Source organism: Zeus faber (assembly GCF_960531495.2).
Source record: "Zeus faber genome assembly, chromosome: 3".
In the NCBI taxonomy this organism is placed as follows: domain Eukaryota; kingdom Metazoa; phylum Chordata; class Actinopteri; order Zeiformes; family Zeidae; genus Zeus; species Zeus faber.
Genome location: NC_137190.1, coordinates 23,092,013 through 23,119,269, shown reverse-complemented (window position 1 = coordinate 23,119,269; position 27,257 = coordinate 23,092,013). Strand labels below are relative to the sequence as shown.

Genomic DNA, 27,257 nt, shown 5'->3' with positions numbered 1-27,257 from the left:
CAGTATACGTCTCCAGAGCTTTGAACACTGGTGCTTTGTGTCGGGTTCTGACCAGTGAGTCATAGGCATTGTTAATGGAAAAGCCGTGCTAATGTCTAAGAAGAGGCAGTTCACGGAATTTGAATTATTGAAATAAAATACAAAGCAGAAAAAAAACATCCGAAAAGATAGAACAAGAGATGGATCATGATCCTTCTGCTGGTTCACCAACAGAAATCTTGTAACAACGTTCACATCCTCTAGATCATTCTTAAACATCAAGGACCCTAATTTGAAAGGAATTATGCCAAATTTACAAGATTTTGTCACTAAAACCCCATTCTGAGAATTTAAATTCATTTTTTATTGGTTATTTATTTTATTGATTTTTTTTATATGATCAAAACAGTCATGCTGTACATTCTCTCATGCTGCTAATGTTTTGCAAGTGAAATTATGTTGAAGTTGAACTATTATTGCGCCGGGGACCCACTGGAACCTCTTGAAGGACCCCTTGTGGTCCCCGGACCCCACGTTGAGAACCACCGCTCTAAATAGACAGGTTTGATCGTCTTTGACCTTCACTCCTGTAGCTTCAACATATAAACTTTAGTTAAATATATGCATTGAGGAATAGGGTGAATTAGTTGGGTTAATGGGCCTGCACAAGCTACAGTAAACATGTTGCCACTGTCTTGTTTCAGGAGATGAAACCTCTGCATCTTTTTGGTAAATCTTCCACATTCCGTACGTGGAGGGTTGGCTGACTCAGGTTTCCTTTTATTACCAGGCAGTCTCAAACTTAAAAGCCGGTGTGATAGACTCACGACAAAGGGATGGCATCGCTTGTATGAAAAATCAATTTAGATAAAAGCAAGTCGTTCTCGCAGATGTTCCAAATGAATGCAGTGGAGGACAAACTTTGTTGGAGTTGAAAGTTCAAAAAACGTACAAAGTTCCTTAGAATGGCAGAGGCTCTATCTAGGTTTATTACAATCCAAAGATTAGAGCCAGCTCCTGTATGTTCTTCCCTCGACATGCCCACGAAACAACCTTTTTATGAAGCTGCTTTTGAACGTCTGTCTACATCCACGACAAGCGTGCATATAAGTATGACCAATGGATTGTCCTACAAAAAGCCAAAAGGACAGTTTTCATGACGGGTTTTTCAGACATCGTGTCAACGTCCGCCTCAGAACTTTACAGGATGTCCTTTCTGCATAAAAAAAAAAAAAAAAAAAAAAGTTAACGAAATGAACAAACGTAGAAGTAAATGTATTCATTTTCATTTACATGCTTATTGATGTTCAAGGTCGTGGAGCGCTGGAGCCTGTGAAAGAACCTGTGATGATGCGAGACAGGGAGAGATTTTCTTCACCCCTACACACACACACACACAGACACACACACCGACATTTTGTTAGCCCAGAACATGAAAGACAGACAGACGGACAGACAGACAGACAGACAGACAGACAGACAGACAGATAGATGGTAGCCACAATGATATTGAGACAGGAACAATAAGATGAGGGAGGGAGGAATGAGGATCTCTCTCATTTTGTTGAACACTACGGTACACACAGTATACCGTTGCGGAAGTGAATCCGTCCGCAGGGACATCGCGGCTGTGTTTGTTGCCTCTCACGGCGCGCGTGGAAAAGCAGGAGAACCGATACCGAACGCGATCTGTCTGAACCCTATGGAGACTAACCCTGCACCACCCTGGGCTTAAGTCAAGTTAAGTTGATGGGGATCTCTAAACACACAGACCTCTGAGTCTCTGTCAGTAATTGTCTGCGTGATGGTGAGACATACGATGGGGCAGAGGATAACCGATTGCATGTTGGATAGCGGACAACGTGTCCTGTCAGTGTGTCATGTGCGTGCAAGAAGTGGAAGTGCGGAAATTAAGCGGACATCTGCTCTCCGGGCGACTGTCAGTGGACGTGCAAAACGGGGACGAGCGTTACTGTGCAGGGACACGCGATTGGATAGGGACGACTGTGCTGGGGAAAGGCCCATCTGACCAAAAAGACCCTCTACTGGTTCACGATATTGTATATTTAACCATGTAACCACATACCTGGAAATACTGCAAATAATACCTGTATTTCTGTCACCATTTTGTTAACCACAGTTGTAAAGTGGTAATCCATAACATCACCTTTATGTCTGACTGTTTACGCTACAAGTCCCAGAATTCCGTTCAAAGACTTTCTCTAAGCCTTTGCTCTAAGACTTTCTTTTCTCAAAAGTTTGCCTTCTTCTGATCGTTTGATTTTTTTTGTTTGTTTTCTCGGTCACTTGAGGTGGGCGGTATTTTTCACCCCAGGGTGCTGTTTTTGTTTGTTGTGAATGTTCATTCACATCGATAGTTTACTGTACACAGCTCTCACTCCCACATTGCACATGCCCAATCTTTGCATTCTCGCCACGCGTGCGGGCCCCGCCACCAACAATGGGCGTTTTCGCACCGCAGGAACCTTTTCATAGGATAAGAACTTTTGGAGGAACCCGCCCTTTTAGATCCGCACTGCAGGAACTGGGAACGATCGTAGTTATTAGAACTCCGTTTCAAGGGACTTTTTTTTAGCAGGGAGCAAAAGGTAGTAAGTGCACAGTGATTGTGTGGCAGTTTCGCCTTTCGCATGCCACCCAAGTGCCGTTTTAAGGGACATCCGGCACAGAGACATAGACGACGGGGTTGTAGACACACCGGTTTACTGTAGAGAGTGTGTGGGCTAGGGTGGAATTAGCCCAGGAGTAGATGGAGATGTGTCATGACAAGGGCTCCTCTCCTCAGTGAGTGTGGGAATGGGGGTTTTACCTGTTGCTCGTTGGTTGGTCTAACGAGCAACAGGTAAAACCCCCATCCCCAGCCACACCCATCCTGGGCCCTATCCTGGACCTAGACCCAGGACAGGTGTGGCTGCTCAAACCACACCATCCCCACACCACAGATTGCTTCAGAACAAAGAGCACGGTCCCTTGCCGGTCGCTCAGACTGAGGACAGTCTTCCCGGTCGAGTCGCATTGCTCTGGGGGCAGACCAGCCCACATACACTCGTCGGTGAAAACAAAAAAAAACTATCAATATTTTTGTTTTTATTGTAGATGTATTGAGTTTTTTTTTATTTCCGACTTTAAATTAATCAAACAAAAAAATCCCTGTGTAGTGTCCCGATGTGCCTTACGACAGTCGGAGCTAACTTTTGAATTACGTCTTCTAGATCTAATATGAGTGAAGATTCCGCAACTGGATTGCTTATGTCTCGCCTCTAATTTGTTCCGAAACAAATTTGAGCATACTGTTAAGGTGAAATCAGTGAACGTCACGGAGTAAATACAACGCAGAACTCACGCTGAAAACCGAACGCAACCAGAAAAAAAGTCCTTGCGGTATTTAGTTCTCGGGGGACCTCCCCAGTTCCTAATTCCCCTCAGGGAGTCCCCAGAACTGTTCAGTGCGAAAACGCCTCATGGAGGTAGCGTATAGAGGAGCATATACCTCTGAGATTTTTTAACAAAATAATGGTATGGATTGCCACTTTAATTTGTCTGTGAAAATGTGAAGAAGCGATACTACTGTTTAAAGTTAAACGAGAAAATTATTATTATCATTATTATTATTATTATTATTATTATTATTAACAATAATTATAATAATAATAATAATAATAGAAAACAGATCATTTATTCAATGGACAATGTTTGATGATGATGTCACAATTTCGTAGCGTCCCAGATAAGAGCTTTTAATCGCTGTCGAGGTTAAAACGCCGTGTTGATATGCAGATTTAAATTGGAGTTCAGAAAATTATACCTTTTGAAAAACGAATTAAACCATGTTTTTTTCTTCAATCGGAGTAAAGCTTCATTTTTTTTTAATGCCAAAAAGAGAAGAAGGGAGAAAACTTTAAACACCACCCTTGAAAGTTAACATTACATTTACATTTACATTTAGTCATTTAGCAGACGCTTTTATCCAAAGCGACTTACAAGGGAGAAAAACATTCAAGCTACAAATTAAAACAACAATTTGAAAAAAGAAAAAGGAAAAAACAGGATAGGCACAGACAGGTGCGTGGGCATTTCTCCTTTTTTCCCTTTTCTCCTTCTCGTTGCACTTCAGGAGGAGAAATTCGGCACAAATTCCAGATTCGGGACCAGATCGTAAAGCAAAAACATTTCATCGCAGCGGCATTTCAAGCGAGGCCATGTGGCCCCATAAAGGGTCAATAAAAGCCACGGTCGGCAGCCTCAGGCAGCAGTTTGCCGTGGGAGCGTCCCCGCAGGAAGACATGCGGCTCCACGGAAACCACTCCGGCGCCTGGTCCGAGATGTGGGACCGCAACTGGACCGAGGAGGAGCGAGGGGAGCCGGAGCCGGAGCCGGAGCCGGAGCCGGGGGGCGCCGAGGCCGTGGTGGTCCCCGTGATCTTCGGCGTGATCTTCCTCCTCGGCGTCGTGGGCAACAGTCTGGTGATGGTGGTCCTCGGCAGGAGCAAGCCGGGGAAGCGCTCCAGGAGCACCACCAACATCTTCATCCTCAACCTCAGCGTGGCGGACCTGTCCTTCCTGCTGCTCTGCGTGCCGTTCCACGCCACCGTCTACTCCCTGCCCGAGTGGGTGTTCGGGGGCTTCCTGTGCAAGTTCGGCCACTACTTCGTCATGGTGAGCATGCTGGTGAGCGTGTTCACGCTGGCGGCCATGTCCGTGGACCGCTACGTGGCCGTGGTGCTCTCCGGGAAGTCGCCGCGCGTCCGCAGCCGGAGGAACGCGCTGGCCGGCGTGGCCGCGATCTGGGGACTGTCGTGCGCGTTGTCGGTGCCCGTGGCGCAGCACCAGGAGCTGACCGGTCACCCCACGGCCCCCAACAGCACGTTCTGCTGGGAGGAGTGGACCGGGCCGTCCAGGCACACCTATAAAGTCGCCATCCTGGTGATGGGCTACCTGCTGCCGCTGGCGCTCATCACCTGCTGCTACTCCAAGGTAACAACGTGGGCGTGGAGTCGCGTTTCGCCGGTTGATTTGATCTAATCTCCCGTTAAGACGCGTCCGTCAAACACGCACGGGAAAAAAAAAAAAAAGATCTCGCGCTCGCCATAAAAAAATAAAATAAAGTCCGAGATAATCTTCATATCTTTATAGTATTAGCCTGGACTTTCATCTCCCCTGTACCGTCTGACAGCTCGGTCTTAAAAACAGCAACGCGGGCCTGGGAGTCATTTAAACCTGTTTTTCCAACGTGACACACGGTTGATTACGAAGCCCTTCACGTGATGTTTTCCCATGTGCGTGGGAAACTCCAATTTAAGAAGAAAGTGACATTTGTTTTTAAGCGTTTCTCAACTCAAAATGCGCTTCTCCACTTTTTCAATTTCAAGTTGAGAGCACCTTAGAAATAAACACTTGATCCGTTGAAGCATTTAAAAACAAGTTATGAATGTATTCAGTATACATCTACAACATACATGCAACTTATGTTATGCTTGGCAAGACATCATTATGAATTATGACGGTGTATGATGAAAAAGAAAGAAGTGCAGCACTGGTAACAGTCCTTTGGGATTTAAAGTGCTAGTACTCCCAGAGGTTGTCAATATTTTTCACAGTTTTAGGCTTTCTGCCCTTTGCGCGCAAGTGCTCATCTTTTTAGTACATCTACCCATAGAGCGCACGCAACGAAGCAATGGACTTTTGCAGTGGTGGAATTACTCAGAATATTAACCAAAGTAAAAGTACAACCTCGACTCTGGTAGGTATCATATAAAATGATATGATACTATATATATGATTACTTGCTGTTAATTGCACCCAAAGTATTAAAAGTAATTGTACTAAGTACCGGTCACTCATCATTGATCATTGATGAGCAGTTTGGTAGATCCAGTCCCTGCATGTTTCCTCTTGCATTGGCTTGCTTTTGATATATACACAAATATAAATGATAATTTAACAATTATAAAAAAATAAGTAACGTGACTGTTAGAATCTAGCAGAGTTAAACGTGCATATATACTTGTGTGGGAGTCTCTACCCACAGGTATAGGTTTAGGGATTGAGTCTTTCTGGCTGTACAGTGACAGTATTTATGATAACAACGAACAAAAAGGTTTCGCTGGACGAAACCCGGAACATAAAATAAAGAGAGTGACCAGCGTCCTCGTTGGTGCTCTGGTCTGCAGGCGTTGCAGCGTCCTGCACCACCGGTCCCCCCGACTGTAAGACAGGACAGCCCATGAGAAAGCTCTCTCACCCCGTCCACCGATCGGCGCGAATGAGGCCGATCCGCAGACCCGGCGGGAAGCCCGGCGCCGACCGCCGCCGCCCCCGTCCGCCGTGTAGTGGAGGAAAAGTTGACAGTCCCTGAACCTGAATCGACTGAAGTGCAGATACTAGAAAAATAGGACTGGAATTTTGTAGGAAGTCAATTGAGCAGGAAAATTAGCTGCGATTTGCGACCCGATGTCTGTGACCGAATGTGCACGTGGTCTTGTGATAACCGGAGTAATCTTTCCCCATATAATCTCTTATATAATCTTTATACAATGTGCACAAACTCACGAATATATATATATATATATATACACCAAAGAATCTGCACTGATTACAATAAATATAAATACATTCAACACTTTCTATTTAAATTGTATTTTTGTTATTTATTCAGATCCTTCCCTCAGGACTTCTTTGCACTTTTTCACAGCAGTTCTCTCAGTTTCCCCAGGTGGTTTTGTGCACAGCGCCCCCTGTCTTTCAGGAGAATTTCGCCACGACTTCCACGCCGGCGACGCGCAACTGTGACGCTCGGTATGAGCCGCGCGGCCCGCTCGCCGACACCGTAAAGCAGGCTCTAAGCCGCCAAGCAGGCGCTTCACGTCGGACGCGGTGCCCCGCTGCGCTCTAAACGCCACTGGTGCGTATTGGCTGCGCCACGCAGGATCTGCGCCGAGCGAAGCACAGGCGCAATTTTGCGCCGAGTCACGCGGTACACCGTGACGTAATCCCCGCTGGGCCGATAAAGACAAGAGGCGACGCAAGCAGCAATTATCCGTGCAACGTGGCGGAGAGACAGATTTTAGCGGTGTCCCAAATTCCCCGAGCTCTGCAACCCATCCTTGCGTGTTCATCGGGAACTTGGAAGGAAATACCTGTCGTAGAACCAGGTGTCCTACTAACTATGTGTTAAATGCAGTGGAGATGACTGGAGTGAAAGTACCGTCTGACCAATGTCCAATAAATCGGACCTACGAGAAATGATCACGACTAATCCCTATCATTAAAATTCCAGACAATCATAAATCTATATATATTATATAATCAAAATATAATATTCTAACATAATATATAATTAATGTCATATTCAACACAGGCCAACCGAAGGTAAAATGATATTGCCATAAATGAAATGAAAACTAATCACAATATATTCGATTTGGATATAGAGGCGGGAAGTTAGATCTGATCACCAGCGGAGACGCATTCTGATGCCAGGTGTGAACCGACGTACTTGTTTGACGTTCCATTTCTGTGGTCATAGTTGATTCAGACAATACACCTTACAATGAGGGTTCGAAGAACACGCATCGTCACAACAACAAGAGGGTAAACATCGCGGCCATTTTTTTACACACAATACAACAACACTTTGACACAATGAACATTACAAATAATCAATAATAAATCCAAAACAGCTCTGAGTGGAGAGGGAAGAGAGCTCTGGTCGATTCAAATTTCAGAACACGGTAAACTGCACTCACGCCGTTTCAATGCTCCGATTTTTCCTGGCAGATAAAAAAATATATATACTCTGTCATCAATGTGAAACGGCCATCGATGAAATGGGTCACTGATTGCCGATTTAATGATCAATCTGCCCAAGCCTAAGTTTGTGTTCCCTCTAGGGATGGACCGTGGGCTCACGGTTCGGTATGTATCACGGTTTTTGGGACACAGTAACAGTACGGTTTCGGTATCTTTATATTTAATAATACATTTGAAAAGTGTAAAAAAAATTTTTATAATAGTCTGCCTCAAATAACTAGTATAACGCTCTATGTGTATGACTGTGGGGGGAAATGGGGGTTCAAGTTCATTGGTGGGTTGTTATAATTTGTAAAAGGTCATCTGATTGGAGGGGAGGTGTCCGAGTGGATAATTCCAATATACATTTTTATTAATATATATATATACAGTATATATTTAAATATAAATATAAATATAAATATAAATATATATATATGTAAAAAAAAAAAAATATATATATATATATATATATACTGTATATATATATATAATAATTAAAAAATGTTTCACAATAAAAAAAAAATATAAAACCAGTACTATAGTTAATTTTTTTTGTGTAGAACAGGTATATAACAGTAACAGTATTTTTCAAACATAAGTGATAATAGTAAAATAACTTATTGAAATAAAACCTCACAGTCAGACCAGTGCGTGTGTGCCTTCGCTTTGTGAACCTGAAGTGACAGCGGGTGCGCTCCTTTTCAGCCAGGGCACCTCCCGACGGGGGAGGAGCATAGAGGGGGTAACATTTTCCGGCGGCAGGAGATGACAACCTTAACAAACAACACAACATAAAACTAAAACTTGACAAATAAAAAAAGACCAGCTCATCACCCAGCGAGACTCGGTTACCTTCATTGCTCCAAAGGACACTTTAAAAAGAATCTTCCAAGAGAAGTTCATGATAAAGAGGGACACGGCCATCCCAGGGGGTTGTTTTCCGACTGGACAACTTGATTGGTTTGCACTCTTTACAAAAACATTTCAATTTAGTTTTACGTTGCATTTCTATGTTTAAAAATGGCTGCGTAGCTGGATTGGAGACACTAAATTCCTCACATCTGTGTGTGCGTACGCATGCGTGTATGTCCCTGCCAGTTTGTGTGAAGTGACCTTGCAGCTCCTCCAGGGTGTGTTCGCACCCAAAAGTCAATTGAGTTCGTCCTGCAATGACCCCAAACGAACAAAAATATGAAACATGAGTTTGTGCGTTAATTTCATTTAGCAAACAGTCGTTTCCTAGTAGTTTAATTTCACTAGAGTAGCTCCACTGTCAACAAGCAGCCGGAAAGCAGTCATTTGTTAATCGAGGAGGAAAACCCAGAGTACTACGGGAGCCTGCTATAAATGCCACTAAGTCATAACCACGGCTTAAGTAGATTTTTTTTTCTCTCTTTAGGTGCTGTTTCATCTACAGAAAAAAATGAAGAACATGTCCAAAAAATCAGAGCGCTCTAAAAGAAAGGTAAGTTGTTCATGGCTGCCTTGCCTATTTTCGTTCTTTTTGCTTGTTACCGCCGTCATGATCAGGGGGGGCGGAGGCTCAGGAGGTAGAGTGGGTCATCCACTAATGGGAAGATTGCTGGTTCGATCCCCAGCTCCTCCTGGTAACATGCTGATATGTCCTTGAGCAAGACACTTAACCCCCCTAACTATAGCAGCCCACTGCTCCTACGTACATCAGTAAAATGCAGAGAAAGATTTTGTTGCCTCAGTACTTAATAAATTAGTTGAATCTAATCAGAACACCTTTTTTTCCCATCACCGGAGTGTTGTTAAGGCTGTGGGCAATTTAAAATAAAATCACTCTAAAATAGTAATTACTGTGGTTTCTTTGTACTGCAATACCGCCATGTTGTTTGGTTTGACATTCGACGTTCCAGTATAAAGAGACAGAAACAAGATTTTCCTTGTACTACATGCCTGCAGGGCCCCGTTCTTTTAATTAGTACATTGAGTCACGGTGGAGCCATGGAGTCAGCTATAAGCTTCTCTTTAGCCTCAGCAGAAGGCAGTCAGTTTTTCATCAGGCTGTGCCGTAATTACATTTGTGGATTGCATTGTGCGGTCTAATCATACGGGATTAACAATTTTTGTAATTTCCTCTTTCGACAAGTCTGCAGTGGGCAAGGCAACTCTGTAATGACCAATCGGGCCACCACTATTACATTAATGCGTACTTCATTCCAACTGGATTGCAATTACATGATGACCGTTGAGTTTGGTGAATTACATCATTTGCTCCAGTGGTTTTGTTTTCCAGACATTCTGGAGACATTGCAGAACGACATTGTGACCAAAGGCTCAGTCAAATCAATTAAATCAGCAGAACAAATTTTGTCTATCTGTACTCAGTGCTTTGGTGACTGTGTATTTCGATATGTATTTCAGTCTAGTTGCTGTTTGAAATAGACATTCTACTTCTGTGGCTGCGTTTAAAATTCAGACCTCTATCTGTTGGTGTGAATGCCACTGATGACGACAGTCACACAGTCACGACAGTCACCCCGTCAAAGCCATTAGTGGGTCGAGTAGTCCACCAATTAGTCCCCCCTTATCAACAGTGAGTACGACATTTGAAAGCACACAAAAGCTCTCAGCACTCTAACATAGAATGGCAGGTTTCCAACAGATTAATAGCTGTCTCCCTGGTTGTTTATTATTTTTTTTCCCACAAAATGCAACTTTGTATTAGGGTTGTCAGCGTTGACCCCATATCACGTTTGAGTATTCCTTCCTAAAAAACACAGCAGTTCAAATCTATTCGAATATCTGTTGCAATTGTCAAATGTTACAGTTTGACCAACTTCTTTGGCTGTGTTATTATGCGTTCGGCTCCGTCTCCTCCTCGGGGGGTTGGGGCGGCTCCTTTCTCCGGGACGATTTACGAGATTTAGTCCTTTTGTTTTGCTCCTCCACTCTTTATCCTTTGTTGGAAAAGGAAAAATAAAATATAAAAAAAAACGCCCACTTAAGTGATTCTCTTCACTGAACCTCAAGCGCTGCCCCCCGGAACGCCTGCAGAGTCCGGATGGAGCCTCTTCCAGAACACTGCGGCTGTTTGGTTTTCTTTTTAACCTTTTTGTTTAATGTAGTGAGCATAAAGCTCTCGCCGCACCTGCTCAGCCGGCGGATAAAATAAACACAGCCCACGGAGCAGCGCACCGACCAAGCTCAATTACTTGCGCGCACAAAGGGGATGTATGTGGACGTATGCGCGCAGCCTTTCTAGGAAAAATAATAGATTCCTGTTGAAACACTGCACGTTTTTTTTTTCAGATGTTCACTTTCGGATTTAAACATCATTTTTTCTTTTGCAATTTGAGTAGCATTCGAATATTTAACCAACAGCCCTGCTTTGCATCAGCATGTCATACTGTCTGGTATATTGCTGTTGAGCGGGCCAGACCATTTTAGTATTTGTCTTGTTTTAAGATTTCTTCCACACAGTTGAAAGTCCTGACGAGTTGTACGGCGGCTCATCCCGGCACCAGACAAATCATACTTTTACTTGTAAAATTCCACACACTATTTCAAAGGACATTAATACCTCAGTAAAGCGGAGAACTTGCAAGCTGGCCCGTCGCCAGGCAAAGACTTCCTTATTATTATGTTTATGACACACCACTTCCCCAATTCCTATATCACCTCACCTTCTAACCTTCTAATAGCACATTTGTCGGGAAAACACTGAGTGAAATAGGTCTATATGGCTGCAAATTTGGTCCGTCTTTTTAATACCCCCCCATTGGCTTTATGGTAAAACCGCAAACCACAACATTCCAAGCCACAAGCATCCTTCTGATGCCCGAGCCCTACATTCATGTTGGATTCCGAATTCATCGTTTATTAATGCCGGCAGTATTCACATAAGACCGCGCCGGATTCTCTCCTTACTCCCGGTTTCTGGTTCCATTCTCTGCTTTATAACTGTTTAGCCTGGCAGCTCGGTTACCATTGACTACAGACTCACCTTGTTTGTTTGTGGAGTGGTCGGGGGGTGGGATGGAGTGACGAGTCAGGAAAATAATGAGACCTTTAATGTGTAACTAAAACGTAGGTATTGTGTGAGAGGAATAAAGCTTTGATTTTCCAGTTGCAGGAGCAGAAGCCTTAATAAGTGCAATGATTTTAACGATGAGGTGCAATTACTCCCTAATGGAAGGTGAGAGGTTTGCTTTTGCTGGTACATTGTGTGGGCTATAGCAACGCAACTTTGTGCCTCTGCTCTCTTTCACTCAGTGTCCTTCATGGAAGATGAATGTTTTCATCACAGCAAGTCATTTGTTCAAATATACTTTCTAAAGCAACAAGTAAAAACAGTACACAAGGTAGGAACAGGAACATGGTAGCTCCACTTGGAGGCAGTGAGTCATTTTTACACAATCACAACATGTTCCTGAAAGAATAAGAACATTTTAAAAGCTCCTGACTTCCCCACTCCATGTCAAAGTCTTCTTTCAACACAGGCTTTTCAATGCTGGATATATATCTACGAAGATATGTTTGGCCCTGTAATTGGACTTGGTCCATCAATTTCTATAACCATTTCAAGCCAAAGTCAGCGAAACACTTCTAGATAATTTGACATACATCTTCCCCGATGAATTTTTTTTTTAAAACAACAAAAAAAAGAAATGCAAATTAAATGATCTCTCAGCCTGTGAGTTTGTAACCCATCCATCATGTGCATGTGGCCAAGTTGCCGTCTGTTGCGGTCGCTTGTGGGCTCTGAAACATTTGAGGAAGTGTACTGATGACAATCGTCGAAGTTGCATAGGCAACCACGGTATCTGAGGAGGGACCAGATCTATTACTCATGGGGCTGATCGCCAGGTCACGTAACCCAATTGACACGCTCTGCATTCACGCCTGGAAAGGCAGAGGAAGTGACGGCGCCGCACTTCCATGGGACTGCGATCAATTAATCATGGGATTGTAAACCATCCAGGATAGTATGGTGATCAACCGAGGGAAGTTTGCGTAATAACATACTGGCCACTGGCTTGACTGTCCCAGCCACGTGAATACACGTGTGTGGAAAAATACTTGTGGAATATTTTCTGTAACACCTGCATACTCAGGTCTGTGCGGCAAACACAGCATGTGGCAGCGTAGACCTTGTGATGTCCAACGTGTAATAAGACACAAATTTGTGTGGGGAGCTCCAAGACGCTGACCAACATATATCCTCCACCGACGCCCCCCTGAAGAGGGCCCAAGAGGAGGACACTCCCCTGGTGGAGTGTGCGCGCAGGCCCTGAGGTGACAGGCTCCTATAGGCCAAGTCTTCCACCAGCCAATGAGCCAACCACTCCTTGGACAGGGGCCAACCCTTTGCCCGGGCACCGAAGCACACAATCAGACACACACAACAAACAACTGGTCCCCGCGCCTAAATTCCTTTGTGCGGTCCATGTAACACCGCAGCGCCCGAACCGGGCACAAAGTGTTAAGTCTCTCCTGCTCCCCTGACTCAAAAGGCGGTGGAGAGAAGGCTGCCATCTCACTGACCTGACTCCGAAATGGAGTGGTAATGACCTTCGGGATCAAAGAAGCCTTAGGACGCAAGGCCCCTCGATCCCCTCCACTCACAAACTGTATGCTGGATGGGTGGACTGACAGCGCCTGCAGCTCGCCTACCCATTTTGCCGAGGCGGGCGCCGTTTTCAGAGAAACGCTCTTGATGTCTGCAGTGTGTATAGGCTCAAACGGAGGCCCTGACAGAGCCCGCAAAACTGCCAAGAAGACCCAAGAGGGGATTAGGGAAGCCCGGGCTGGTTGCAGGAGTTACACACCTACCATGAAGCGAGACGGTAGCTGGTGACTGCCTGGTGTAAAGCCGTCCAAGCCCACATGACATGCGGCAATGGCTGGCGGATAGACTTTAAGTGTAGTGGCTGCTTTTCTCCCAGGGAAGACTTCCTGCAGGAACTGCAATATTGGCCCTATAGGGCAGTCGGAGGGGGCGTGTCCCCGCTGTTCACACCATTGGGCAGAAATATGCCACCTCAGTGTGTACTCGTCCTCCCACACCCTTTCCAGCGCCGGCGGAATGAGTGCCACAGGGGGAAAAAGCGTAGCGCTTCTCCACCTCCCGCCACGGGTGGGCCAGCACGTCCACGCCCAACGGTGGCTGGTCCCTGGGGAGAACCAGAACGTGCATTAAGTCGTCTCTTGCGACGCAAACAGGTCCACCTCCGCCCGGCCGAACCCCATCTAGATCCCCTCCACCACCTGGGGGTGAAGGCGCCAATCTGCCGCCCGGGCTTTTCCCCTGGACAACAGGTCCAGCCCATGGTTGAGGTGGCCAGGGCTATGGACCACCCAGAGGGAGAGGAGGTTCTGCTCTGCACACAGCAGTAAATTGTTCGCCATCCGGCACAGGGGGGGGGACTTGGCGATTGACGTGTGCTAGTGCCGACGTTCTGTCCGACCTTATCGGAACATGCCGGCAGAAAGTGCTAAAAGAGCTAATAGAGACGTGCGCAGCTCTAACATGTTTATGTGGCGTCTCGCCTGTGTTATCGTCCAGCTCCCGTTTGCTGCCGTGCCATTGTAGACGGCTCCCCGCCCCGCTCCACCACGGTGGAGCGTTACGAAACGCTCCCCGACGTGGGAAGGAACCAGGCACTTCGCCACACTGACAAGGCCCTCTTCGAGATTCAAGATTCAAGAGGTTTATTTGTCCCGTACATAAACATGCTTTCATACGTATATGCAGTGAAATGTCTCTGCAACGCACCCGGAGATTATGCACAATAGTGACTACATCGAACATGATAGCAAACCTAATTCCTACCTAGCCAACTGAAACGAACTGGTTGTTAAAACGTTATGCAGTTAGTGAATAGTAAATAAATAAATAAAACAAAAATAAAATAAGACTGAAAAGGATAATACAAAGTGGGCGTACAAAATAGAAGGGTATACATGTATGTAGGCTGTATGTATGTTCAACAAAATGCAGGACAGAAAAATGGATCTCCCCGTCGGGGAATTGAACCCCGGTCTCCCGCGTGACAGGCGGGGATACTGACCACTATACTAACGAGGACATGGTAACCCTGTCTGATGATACGGATCATAACACTAACCAATTCCAATTCCATTCCCAGAAAGGGGAATGTTGGCTCGCGATTAATACAGTTTTCTCCATGTTGACAGCCAAACCCAGCCTCCTCAGGTGAGAGAGCGTTCATCTGGCTGCCTTCCCGACTCCTCCCTGGGACTGGCTCACCCCCTGCTGGCGTAGCAGTGCTATAGCCGCTTCCACACATTTTGTGAAGACCCATAGGGCTAGTGAGAGACCAATTTTTGTTACGAGAGACCATTTTGTTTCTGCGCAACCCAGTGGCCTCCCAACATTCTCCCGGTCTCCTGATCAGAAGGAGATCCGTCAGGATCTGGGCTTCGCCGACTTCTTTTAATAGTTTATTTGGAACTTCAGCTCAGCGATATCTCCTCTCAATGCTCTCACCCCTGGTTCCCCACTCGAGGAGCAATAGTCTTCTGATGAAAGCAGTCCCTTCCAAAAGCTCGAACTACTTTCTACCTCGGCTCCTACCCTCACTAATCCGAGAGGTAGATGTGTTGGAGGCATTCTTTCTCAACGCTAGACATGTAAAAAAAAAAGACCTGCCTAAAATGTATTTACCGAATTTATATACAGTATACTTTGCAGGTTAAGTAAGATAGTGACAGAATGCACAGGCTGCAGCTGTGCGATAAGTTCTGAATAAACTGTCCTTTGTTTCTCAAGACTAGCCTTCATTTTATGAAGCTTATCTTATTGTTGACGGTCTCGTTTTTTTTTTGTGTTGCTGTGGCGGACTAAGGGGCGTGGTGAAGCACCGGCTGCAGATGGCGAAAGGGACTTCATCTCCCTCCCTAAAGCCCTACCTGTGGACAGAGACTCCCCCAGTTGCTTATTCAGATACATCAGAAAATCCCTGCACTGATCGACAACCATTTCTAAAAGCGCTTGCCCATGACCCTTGCTGACCCATGCTTCTCTCACATTGCTTTCCTTCTGGCTCAGTTACCATTTTTTAAACAATGTTTCCTTGGAACATTCTGGTGCTGTTGTAGTTAAGTCAGTAGCTGTCACCATTTCAGATGACTGTTTATATACGATGTGGCAACCTTCTAGTACGCTCCTTGAAGGACTATTTTTTCTACTATTAAATCTGCTCAGACTCCATGAGCGTCGAACTCGGACCCTGTATCAATAAACTTGGCTGACGTTGTTGGCTCGGTCTCATCGCGGGTGGTCCTTACTACACCTTGGTGCAATTTGTATTCTGTTTGATCTTATTTGACGTTTGAGATGTAATTTGTCCCGTCTGTTTAATTGGCCCCACATTTGTCTGCTTCATTTCTCAATATCTTTTTTGTTAAACAGGATATTCTCATCTCCTGGTCTTGTAGGGCAGGTTTATGCAAATGATGGGTCAAGAATGCACCTCACACCTGGGGGGCGGGGGGGCATGTTTTGCATGGTGTTTTTTTTTGATAATGCTAGACTGATTTCACATCCATTCCAGACCCATAACCCCTATCCCTCAAACAACGCGACTGACACATCCATTGGAAACGCATTTAGAAAAAAAACTTGAATCAGATTATGTGGGATCCTTTAAGGCATTCGTAGCAAATATACCATGACCTCATACATAAAAGTGAAAAATAGATGGCGAGGGATCCCTAGTGGAGAGCAGGCAGCAATCCATCCCAGCTCAGCGGAAGCACATATTCATCTATTGTCAGGGGACTAACCTCTTCATTTTTCTAAGCAGCACTTTTTTTTTTTTTTTAATTTAACGTCCAACATATTAATAATTTACTTTGTTATAAGGTAACAATTAAGTCAAGTCATTGTATTGGTTTTGTGAAGCTGCTCTGGTGTGAAAGCTACTGCATTGTAGTTTAAACGCAGGGACCGTGGCGGAGCAGTTCGCAGATGGATTTCTGAGTATGAGTAAATCCAGATAATGACTGGTCACTAGGACTTGGATAGTTGGTTTTGAGAACCAATTTTGCCAAATCTAAAAACAAAGTCCCTGTTTGAGAATCTTCACCAGCAATCAATCATTCGGCCCGAGTAGAGAGTCGAAATTGCAGTTGTACAACCAGAGCTCAGGGCGGGGAGCTCCCGTCCTTAGAAATTCTGCTGTAACTTTTACATCGATGTCATCATCTGAACAAAAAGTGAAAAAAAGAAAAACACTTTCCCTTGATTTCAGTCTTGCTTATGCACTCCATCACCGCCTGGCAAGGTGAAACAGATGACTTAAATGTCACTTAGTAATTCTACGCCTGCAAATCTGCCCTCCAACAATACGCTCAGACTAACCTCTCATGCACTACTTGTTATTGTGGACCTCTAGTCTACAGTGACACACTGCTTTATACCTTATACGTTCTTGTATGTGTATGCCTTAATGGACTGGGAATCAATTATCACAAAGTAGTGCACAGGATCAGGAGAATCCCGTTTTAGGGAACTGCTTTAATATGAAATTGAGAAAATTACCTGTGTGTACATGCAAGGTATTTGAAATTTGGCTTTATGTTTCGGGGGGCGGGGGGTCTCTGCGTTTCCTTTTTCCTCTTGTCCAGATAAGGTAAGATGACTCTGGCATGGTGGTTAGCACCTCACCGCAAGAAGGTCCTGGGTTCCAATCCCAGCCGTCCCGAGGGCCTTTCTGTGTCAAGTTTGCCTCTGTTCATCTGCTCTTCCTCCCACCATCAAAAGACATGTATGTTAGGGGTTAATACTCCTGTGGTCACCCCTGACCAAGGCGCTGGAGCTGTTCCCCGAGCACTGCATGCCGCTGCCCACTGTTCCTAGGTGTAGAATCAGTCAAATAAGAGGACTAATTTTGTTGTATCCTACCCGTACAATGACAATAAAGAGATATTCTACAACAACTTATTAATCCCCGGGGGTCATCTTAAGGAAGACTGTCACCACAGACTTCCTCTGACTGGTCTTGGTCGGTGGTGTGATGCCGATGAGAATGTTCCTCGCGATGTGCTTAGAAATAATGAGATTAAAAATCCAAGGGAACATTACAAGTTCTTCAGTGCTGTAGGGCTGGGTAATAAATTGATATAATGTTGAGATCAAATGAGACTAGATTGTTTTGCAGTAGTACTGTAAAGTGGCATTGCTCCAACGGATGCATGTTTTGGGGAGAAATAGCAAGGAGGGAACGTTTCGAAAAAAAGAGAAGCTTCTAGTGAAAAGGTGTTCTTCAAATATTGACTAAGAGTAATATATAGCTCACGATAATACATGTATGTTATATTAAGATTAGTGGCCTTGTTCGCCCGGCTGGAGTAGAGATACCATGACACCAAACATAAACCTGATCTCAGTGGAGCTAAGCAGGCTATTGCACTTCAAAACATGCTGCCTTGGAAAGTCCAAACACAGACCTGCAGATATGCAGACATCCCCACAGGGATGTGCTTGCATCGATACCTGCATACGCAGCCTGAAATAGTACAATGGATACACACACACACACACACACACACACACACACACACACACACACACACACACACACACACACACACACACACACATACACACACACACTATATGCAGACATTTCCATGACATGACACTCTTTAATGTTAAACCTAACCTCATCATTTTGTCTGCCTTGTATATGTAGCGCGAGGCCATGTAGAGGCCACCAGAATATTTAACAATTATTTTGCACAGACACAGTGTGTCTCTTTTTGACACACATCCACACACATTGCAATCCATTAAATATAGCCACTGGCAGTACACTAGTGTTCATCTCTCTAATAGCAGATGGTTGAATAAATTGATGGCTGGATTATTACAGATGACTGAGTAGCTCAGTCAAGGGTTTAATGAGAGGGAACTAAGAGGGAAAAGTGTAATGTGCTTTATGTGAAGCAGCTGAGGAGGCACTCAGCTGCATCACTCTGAAAAAGAGTAGGCTGTCTCAGAGAATGCGTCTTCTGTTTTGCTGCAATCCGGCTGCAAACCACTCATGACATTTCGAATGACTTGCAAAATGTTGATTATTTTATCCTATATAGCCGTTAATGCAGAAAGTTATATGAGGTTCAGGGAAGCAATATTGCCCACAAATACATAACCTGATGACATCATGTCCATACCTTTCCACATTGGGATTTGAAAATAAGGGAAATTTCCTGTCCGAGTGTCACACACACACACACATCTACAAAAAAACCCTTATTATTGTTTTTTTTTTTGGAAAAACAGGCAGCGGGGACGCACAGCGGATCAAGTGGCAGTCAGTGGAGCGTAGATAGGAGTTGGGTGGCTCCACTGCCAGCCTTTTTATTTTTTTTTTTAGAAAAGTCAAAAAGACTACAAATTAGAATTTGTGTAGGGATGGGATATTGGTCCACCTAACCTTTACAGCTGGATTCCTTCAGATGTGTAGGGTGACCTTGATTGTTTTGTCTGAATCCATAGAGGAAATCTTCATCTGCGTCTTCAGCCCATTTCCCACATGGAATCGGAAACATTGCTGGATAAATAATATCCGGCAAAGGCAGTAGGTGGTCATTCACACATTGGCCTCCTTTACAGAGCAGTTCCATAGGAGTCTGTTCCCACATTAGATGACTGTTACGGATACACTACATAATGAGTAAGGGTTAGTACGTTATATCCAGTGTAGATGCGATCGTTTGGACAATTGTTTGGCAACGGACAACTTGTACAATCTCAATCTGTTTCGTTTTTTTTTGCTGGCTCTCAGGGACCCGACCCCTCCCGGACGAACTCCATTACTTCCGCTGCAATAAGGTCCCAGAGCCCTCATCCCCGGGTGCAATAACCCCTTCCCCTATTACATCATTATCGTTATTACATCAGTGTGATCATTTTCAACCTGTCCTACACACTCTGCTTCCGGAGAAGGAACGTTCTCCACCTGTTCTATCTCTCCCGGTCCGCTGAGTGCCAGGGTCTGAGTGCCATTTTTAAGAAGAAAAATACTAAAATGTAAGACTATAAAGACACGTCTCCGTAGTGATCGGACGTGTTTCAGTTTCTCGTCTTTGCAGCGGAGATCCACGGTTCGGGTCAGACTCGCCGTTTTTCCAAATGTTTGTTTTTCTAACCGAAATATGTGTACGAAATAAATATTCATGAAAACCCATTATTTGTGCTTTGCCACGATTTGGATTCGGCTCCACCCTTACTTTACATGCTTGTCCCGGCAATGTCACTGCTTCTCTTCCCACACACTTCCATTCACAGCCATAGCAGCAAAATTATACTAGATAGAGAGTAGGGAGATTTACGAACGACTTTTACTAAACATCAGGATCCCGGGTCCTTTTCCCACATTACATCAATGTGGAACATTGCCAGTAGATTTATGGCTTTCAGTGCAAGTGGGAAAGGGGCTCTAGAGCCACCTACTGGCTCCTGTGGCCTGGCCACATTGACTGGAACTCTGTTGGACGTAGCTGTCGCTCCAGGACTCTCACTCTCTCTCAGTTGTTTTTTTTTTCCCTCAAAGTTTTGTTGGGGGACTTTTGGGGAAGTCTGCCCATCTGAGGGACTCTGCCAATCTGAGAACCTTGGGTCGTAACAAAGTGCTCTGAAAATCAGCAGTGGATAATTCCAAGCACAGAAAGTAAAAGACCTGCCGTGCTTTTGCTCCACCCATGCGCTGATTCAGCTGTTGTCAGTCATTACTATATTACTAACGTCCCGGTAGTGGAATTTTACTACTTACAATAAATTGTGCTCTTTAACGGTTGGAAATGGGCATTGATGTTTGCAGAACCTCCCCATCTCAAAAAGGTTAACATTAGACCTATTATTTTAATCGATAATACAATACAAGCTTTCTTCATATATGTCCAGAGCGGTTCAACGGTTTCACAATGGCAACCCTTATTTTAAAAGGATTAACACAAGTTGTTCTGGGTAAAACAAAAGGCTTCACTCTGTTTGATAAGTGTGTTAACAGGGCAAACACAGGACTGAGCGCGTCTCAGCCAGGGATGCCATAGTGTGATTAAAGATTTGGATTTAAATCACTGCGCTTTTCTTTAAATACACACCACGTCGGTGCACACTGACGTTGTGTAGTGTAGAGAGGAAATATTATTCGTCACCTCATATAAATATTTATTCTGGAGGGTTAGTTCCTCCCTAGTTGACCTGCCAAAACTATATATCCCCTATCTAAAGTATTATAACACTGGGAGAACCATAAACACTGCACAGCGCTAGTAATAAATTGTTATAAAAATGTGAACTGTGTAGTGTTGTGCTCCAAACAAGGGTGGCCCTGCTGCTAACAGATACTCTCCAAGAGCTGGAAGACATTAGTCTCCCCGAGCCGCAGGGTCTGATGTCCTTCTAGAATTGGAAAGATAAAGTAAAAGTGTCATAAAAGTAAAGTAAAACCATAACTCTTTATGGGCTCAGTTCTGATACAATAATTGTCTCCTTGACTACACCGTGACGGACCAAAGAGGAATAGTGAGATGAAAAAAAAACAATATTTATTCTTTGGGAGACAGAGGCATTAAGGTGCTCTCCTGGCCGTGCAGGGAGCGGGGGGGAAGCAAGCTCCTGTTTGCCATCGAGCGATCGGTTAATTAAAATGGTTTGTCTTTCCAGAAACGCAGCGTCCCTTTCACCCCTCTCCTTCACCTGGGAGCTGGAGACCAATTAAATATCAAAACACAACACGTTCTTTTCTCGTCTTCACCTCCTATAAACGGTATATATCATTTTACCAGGATACAGGGTTATTTCAATGTTTGATGTCAGGTGAATTCTGCTGTCAAAATACAGTCCCATCCATCGGATCGCTGATGGGCATTTCTGCTTTGTGTGTCCTTTGAGACGATAACTGCGATAATAGACACTGGAAATAGAATTGTACTTGTACTTTTGTTTATTTGACATCACCACTTCCCTTCGTGACAGTTTGGGCAACTGTCACGAAGGGAACGAGACAGCAATTGCAAACCGCAACGTCCCAGCCAAGAAACCGTTCTCTTCGCACAGTCCCAATCAATTGTTGTCGGCAGAGCAAGGTGAGAACAAGTGCGAGAAAAAAATGCTCCGCAAGAACAAAACACATTTCACAATTTCACAAAGTGGTCTGCAACTTCTCTGAGGCTCCTGGTGGCAAAATGACACAAGAGAATACAGTCAGAAGTTCTCTATTAAATGGACCTGGACTGGATCTGATCTTTTAGGGGATTACTTTAAGTGGCCCCCTTGTGCCATCTTCCTTGGAATTTGCTGGAGTAAATCCCTCTAATCTCCAATCCCCAATCAGTCCAATTTATTTTCTCAACTTGACACTTTGCCCTGACAAAACTGTTCCAGGGTGACTGGGCTGTCGTCACTGTGGGTCTGCAAGGTTCTGGCAATTTTTACTGACTGTGAACGATGATGTTACTGATCCAAAAATAGATATTGTTCTGTTAGTGTTGGAGCATATATGAGTAAAATAATGACTCGAGTCATTATTTGGTTATTTGGTATTATTGCTATGAAACTTAGTCCTTATGAGGCTATTTTAAAAACTGTCACTCTTTCAACAGGCTTGTGATCAGAAAGAAAAGAATCAGAGGAAAACAAATACAAATCATGTTACAAGAAAATAAATAATATTACAAGGGCCGAGATAGGAAGCTAAAATACATGATCAGTCTTTTAAAGATAACGTTTTATCTCAGCAGAGACAATAATCTTCTTCACTTTGCCTGCAAGGGCCGGATTGACAGTCCAAGATTATTCTCTGTCACTGTGACTGAGGACACAACATTTTACCATTTAACATTCATGACAAGCAAAGCCATCGCACGTTATTGATACGACTTGAACAACCAACATCGCCGTTAGCGATTCATCTTCAAACTGAAGAGAGGGCTGGATGCGAAACAATTTCAGCACCAGCTCCATACACGCTGTGCCGGAACTTGGATATTTGATTGACAAGGGAGGTGAAGACAGGGAATTTGCGAGGGGGAGGGGACACTTTTCTTTTTCCTAACTTGAAATAAACGTTAAAATCATGGACGGAGAGAGAGTTTCACACAACTTGGCTTTCAGTTTATTATCATTCAGAACAAATGACCTTTAGCTGATTTCATAAAGATAGTGGTTATGAGAGTCAGTATAATGATTGATTCACACTTATCCGTGGTCGCTTAGCCAATCAGATAAAAGAGGCGGGTCGTGATAGTTTTCACTACCGATAACGTCCGATAGATACCATCTGGTAATTATTTGTTAAAGCAACGCTACGTAACTTTTTAACATTAAAATAACAGCTTCAAAATCATTTTGACTTGACACTGACTTGTAATATGGACAATGGCACTGATATTATTTATTTTCTTGGGACATGTTGTTTTCCTCTGATTTACCCTGTTGGTCTGCTATCTTTTCTTTCTGATCACAAGCCTGTTCGAAGAGGGACAGTCTTTCAAATAGCTTCATATGGACTAAGTTCCATAGCAATAATACCAAGTAATAATACCGGGTTGAGACAGCATAACTTCCTGTTTCTAGTCTCTTACTTAGTTGTTGCTAAACTGACCCCATTAAACGGCATTTTCAGCACAGTGAGAAGTTGCAGCAAGCGTTCGGCGAGGTTGCGCTATGAACAGTTAGGAAAACAGTCCAGCCGAAAGGAAATGGAATGCAAGCCTCTCAAAGGTTCTCGAAGTTTCTTCTTACTGCCTCCGCTCAGCTGCCTCACCTCTCTGCTCCCCGTCTCCTTGTTTTGGTATTATTCCAGACGGCCCAGACGGTGTTGTTGGTGGTGACGGCCTTCCTCATCTGCTGGATGCCCTACCACATCATCACCATGTGGGTGGAGTTCGGCAGGTTCCCCCTGACCGACGCCTCCTTCAACTTCCGCATCGCCTCCCACTGCCTGTCCTACGGGAACTCCTGCATCAACCCCATCCTCTACGCCTTTCTGTCGGAGAACTTCCGCAAGGCCTGCCGCCAGGTGTTCACCTGCCGCTTCCTGTACCCGCCTTCACCCGTGGAGAAGGTAGTGCGCATGCGCGTGGAGAACTTTTCCACTACGCACTCCACCACCAACATATAAAGAGGGTGGGGGAACTCCGATTGGTGGAAACTTGGAAAACCCCGCGTCTAACTTTGCATGCAGAACGCTATCAAACTGCCATGCCAATAGTATTACAGTAACTACTTCAGCCTACTTCTTAAAGCGGTAGCCACCTTACCTGGCAAAATATTTGTCACGATGTTTGTCAAATATCAAGCAAAAGTGTTTAATCAACATATCACAATATCATGTTAATTTAGCATTGATTGACTTGCTCTGTGTTTTCACATCTGTTCAACATGGAACAAACAATTCAACACTGAAGCTTCTCCACTCCTTGGTTGAATAATCATTGATCAGTAATATTGAAAAGAAAACTGTATATACTGTACAATACATACTACTACTATATAATATTGTGCCATGATTGATTTTTAGTGTCATTACTTTATTGAGAATAAAAAACGCACTGAGAACAATTTTGGAATTTATAACATTTAACCTCAGAGAGAGTGTTCATATCCTGTACAGGCTGCCTTGTTCAGTTCTTTGGTATAGGTCTGCTTTATAGCTTTAAATGTTACAGTACATACTCTTGTTTGTATCATTTATATTTACATTAAAAACATGTCATTCCTACACATTAACATAATAGTTCAATGTGACAGTTGAATCTTTTTTGTTTTTTTCTTCGTCCTCCTTTTTTTGGATTTACAGATATATATTGCGTGAGGAGTGTTTCGTCTCAATCATTTTGTTCGAAACAATGATCCTATTAGCAGCTGGCCGAGCAAAGAGCAAGATCAATGCTTAATCAGCGACTCTTTCATGGATATGCTAATGAACGGCGCTTCAAGTACATCTTTACAGTCCCTGTCTTAATGGGGTACCATTGACGGAAACATTGTCTCGAGACTGCAAAAAGTTGACGCCAAATCAATTATTCAACCATGGGCGAGTGCAGAACTGAAGCGGGGTCTCAAAATGAGTTCACGGCTGGAAAAGGTCAATTTGTCCATGTTGAATAGATGGAAACACAACGGAAAAGATCAACGCTAATATCTAGGTGTGTCTCTAGTTAATGAAGGTGGATGGATTTTGAGTGACAGGGCTTGAATGGAGGAGTTAAAATGCTTGGTTAGATTAGTTGCAAGCTTATTTGTCAAATGCACCCCAATGCGGCGTAACCAGTGGCAGCCATTTAGCAGCCAGGGATAAATAAAACCTTATCTTAAAGTTGGGGCGGAGTCCATCCAGCTCCCCTCCGACGGCACACGGCACACGACCCAGAAGAGATGCCAGAATTTTCCAGCCCGCTCTTTTCCCCCGGGGGGGCTTCTTGCTTCTTCTCTTCGGCTGTTCCCTGTTTCTTCTGTGGAAGACTGCGGAGAGAGACGGGGGGGGTAGACGCTGTCTTGGTTGGCTGCATGGACCGTCAGTCTGCTGAAACAGAAGCGGTCTGAAAAGCAGACTCTTAGACTCTTGACCGAAACCAAACAACTCGGATGAAGCTGCTCAGTGGCCAGCGGTGAAACCATGAAACCAGTGTTCTGTGCTGGTCTAGGGAAGGGCGGAACCAAGCACTCACTGGTCCACGTTCCTGATAGGTTTGTTGTTTCCGTGAAACAGTATTAAGGAATTCATATGAACACTGTACAGAGAAGAAGAAAGGCGGAGAAGGCGCCAGAACACGGAGGCGTCACCAAATGTGATGGAGGACTTTAGCACAGGTTGCACGGCTGCTGATGGAGGTACACATTTGCAAAACGGAAATTGTTGCCGGCCTCGGACCTGTGAACTCTCACCTTCACAGATGGGACGCTGCCCTCGTAAACACGAGGCTCTTTGAGTGGATCCGATCAGATGGGTCTGTGGTTATAATGGGACGTTTCTAGGAGATGGGAGCCATTAAAGTTGTTGATCATGGCCCATTTACAGTATGGTGATAATTAAAACCACATCAGTAGCCTCAAACACCATTCTTTCAAATCCTGAATCGCTTTTAAACGAGGGCTTTGAATTTAATGTGGTGTAAACATCAGTTAATCTACAGTATTTGCATGGAATATATACAATATATGATCCATTACTGTCTTACTGTCTGATGAATTAAATTTAATTAAATGGATTAAGTTTTGACTGTGACAAGTCTCTGAAGTTTTGTGGGGTAAGGGGTTAATGGACGAGGGAAACAGATTTAAGTGTACCTAGTGTTGAACTGGGGTTTCCAATCAAATGCACATGGATATTTGGGATATACGGATATTTTCAATCAAGGAACAACAGAAATATTTATAGACTTGTTTTAAAAGCCACTGCCAATCAGCGTTATCGCTCAGCCAGAGCCCCTTCTCTTCCCCCGCCAACACAATCACACCGCTGCCACACCGACTTCACGCCAAGGTCGTGGGAATTGTATTTATTCGCTTCATTTTGGTATTTGTTTTGAAATGCCGGCGAAGGGTGGGTCCAAAAGTTTCTTCGCGAGAATATGCAAAGTATCATCACAGAGGATCGCTTTCCCAGAGCAGAATGGATTCAGGAAACTCCGGAAATGAATAAAGAGAATTAACACCATCAAAACCTCACTTTTTAAACATTCATAATATTAGACCTAAATTTGCCACACTTATAAAATATACAGTAAATATAAATATAAATAAAATATAGCGGATGTTCTGCTGAGCATCTAAGGAATATGGCATTCTCTGCTGTTTCATTGTCATGCTGCTGCCCTACATTGCTGTAATCATTGTTGATGATTGGCGGCAGTTCAACTTCTCTGACAATTGCAGATGCAAATTATAATCAGCATTTTAATTGGCAAAGGACAATAAAAAAATGTACTTCAACTCATTCATTCGGTCTTAATGAAACAGAGATCTGTACTTTGGAGTTTTTACTTCAGTCCATAATATGTTGGGTGGATTACGCTCCACGACAATGGAAACGCCATATAAAGGAGCAGATACAACACAAACACATCAAATATTCAATTTTTCTAACTCACTAATTACGATCTATTTACGGATTATTGTTTCAAATGAATTATCAGCCTGAAGTATGCCAATGACCTCATTAAATATACATTTGATTTTCCTTTATTTCACTCTCCTTTCCTTTTAAACCCATTTTGGGGGTTGAAACTATTATTTGAATGAGCACAGAGCTCTATAATTTCCCCTAGCAGTCTAATTACAATATGCAAATTTTTCACATTCTTTAAACTAGAAAATTACAACCAACAGTTTAATGTGGTATGACTTTATTTATTGTTCTGGCTTTTTAAAGTACCCTCTCTATTTAGTGAATTTACTGTGAACAAAGGATCCTCAATTATTCGGAGACCCATGGCTTCCTGCTGTTTGTGCTGTGAATGTAA

The 27,257-nt window shown here is 43.9% G+C and overlaps 1 protein-coding gene across 1 annotated transcript; it reads left to right on the top strand.

Moving 5' to 3' along the window:
• Nucleotides 1-4,199: 4,199 nt before the first annotated feature.
• Nucleotides 4,200-23,914, top strand: galr1b (galanin receptor 1b; the record flags this gene model as incomplete). Its single annotated transcript, XM_079997290.1, has 3 exons — nt 4,200-4,973; nt 9,190-9,255; nt 23,597-23,914. The coding sequence occupies 3 exons, from the start codon at nt 4,200-4,202 to the stop codon at nt 23,912-23,914; spliced, it is 1,158 nt and encodes a 385-aa protein (XP_079853416.1).
• Between the last annotated feature and the right edge of the window lie 3,343 nt (nt 23,915-27,257).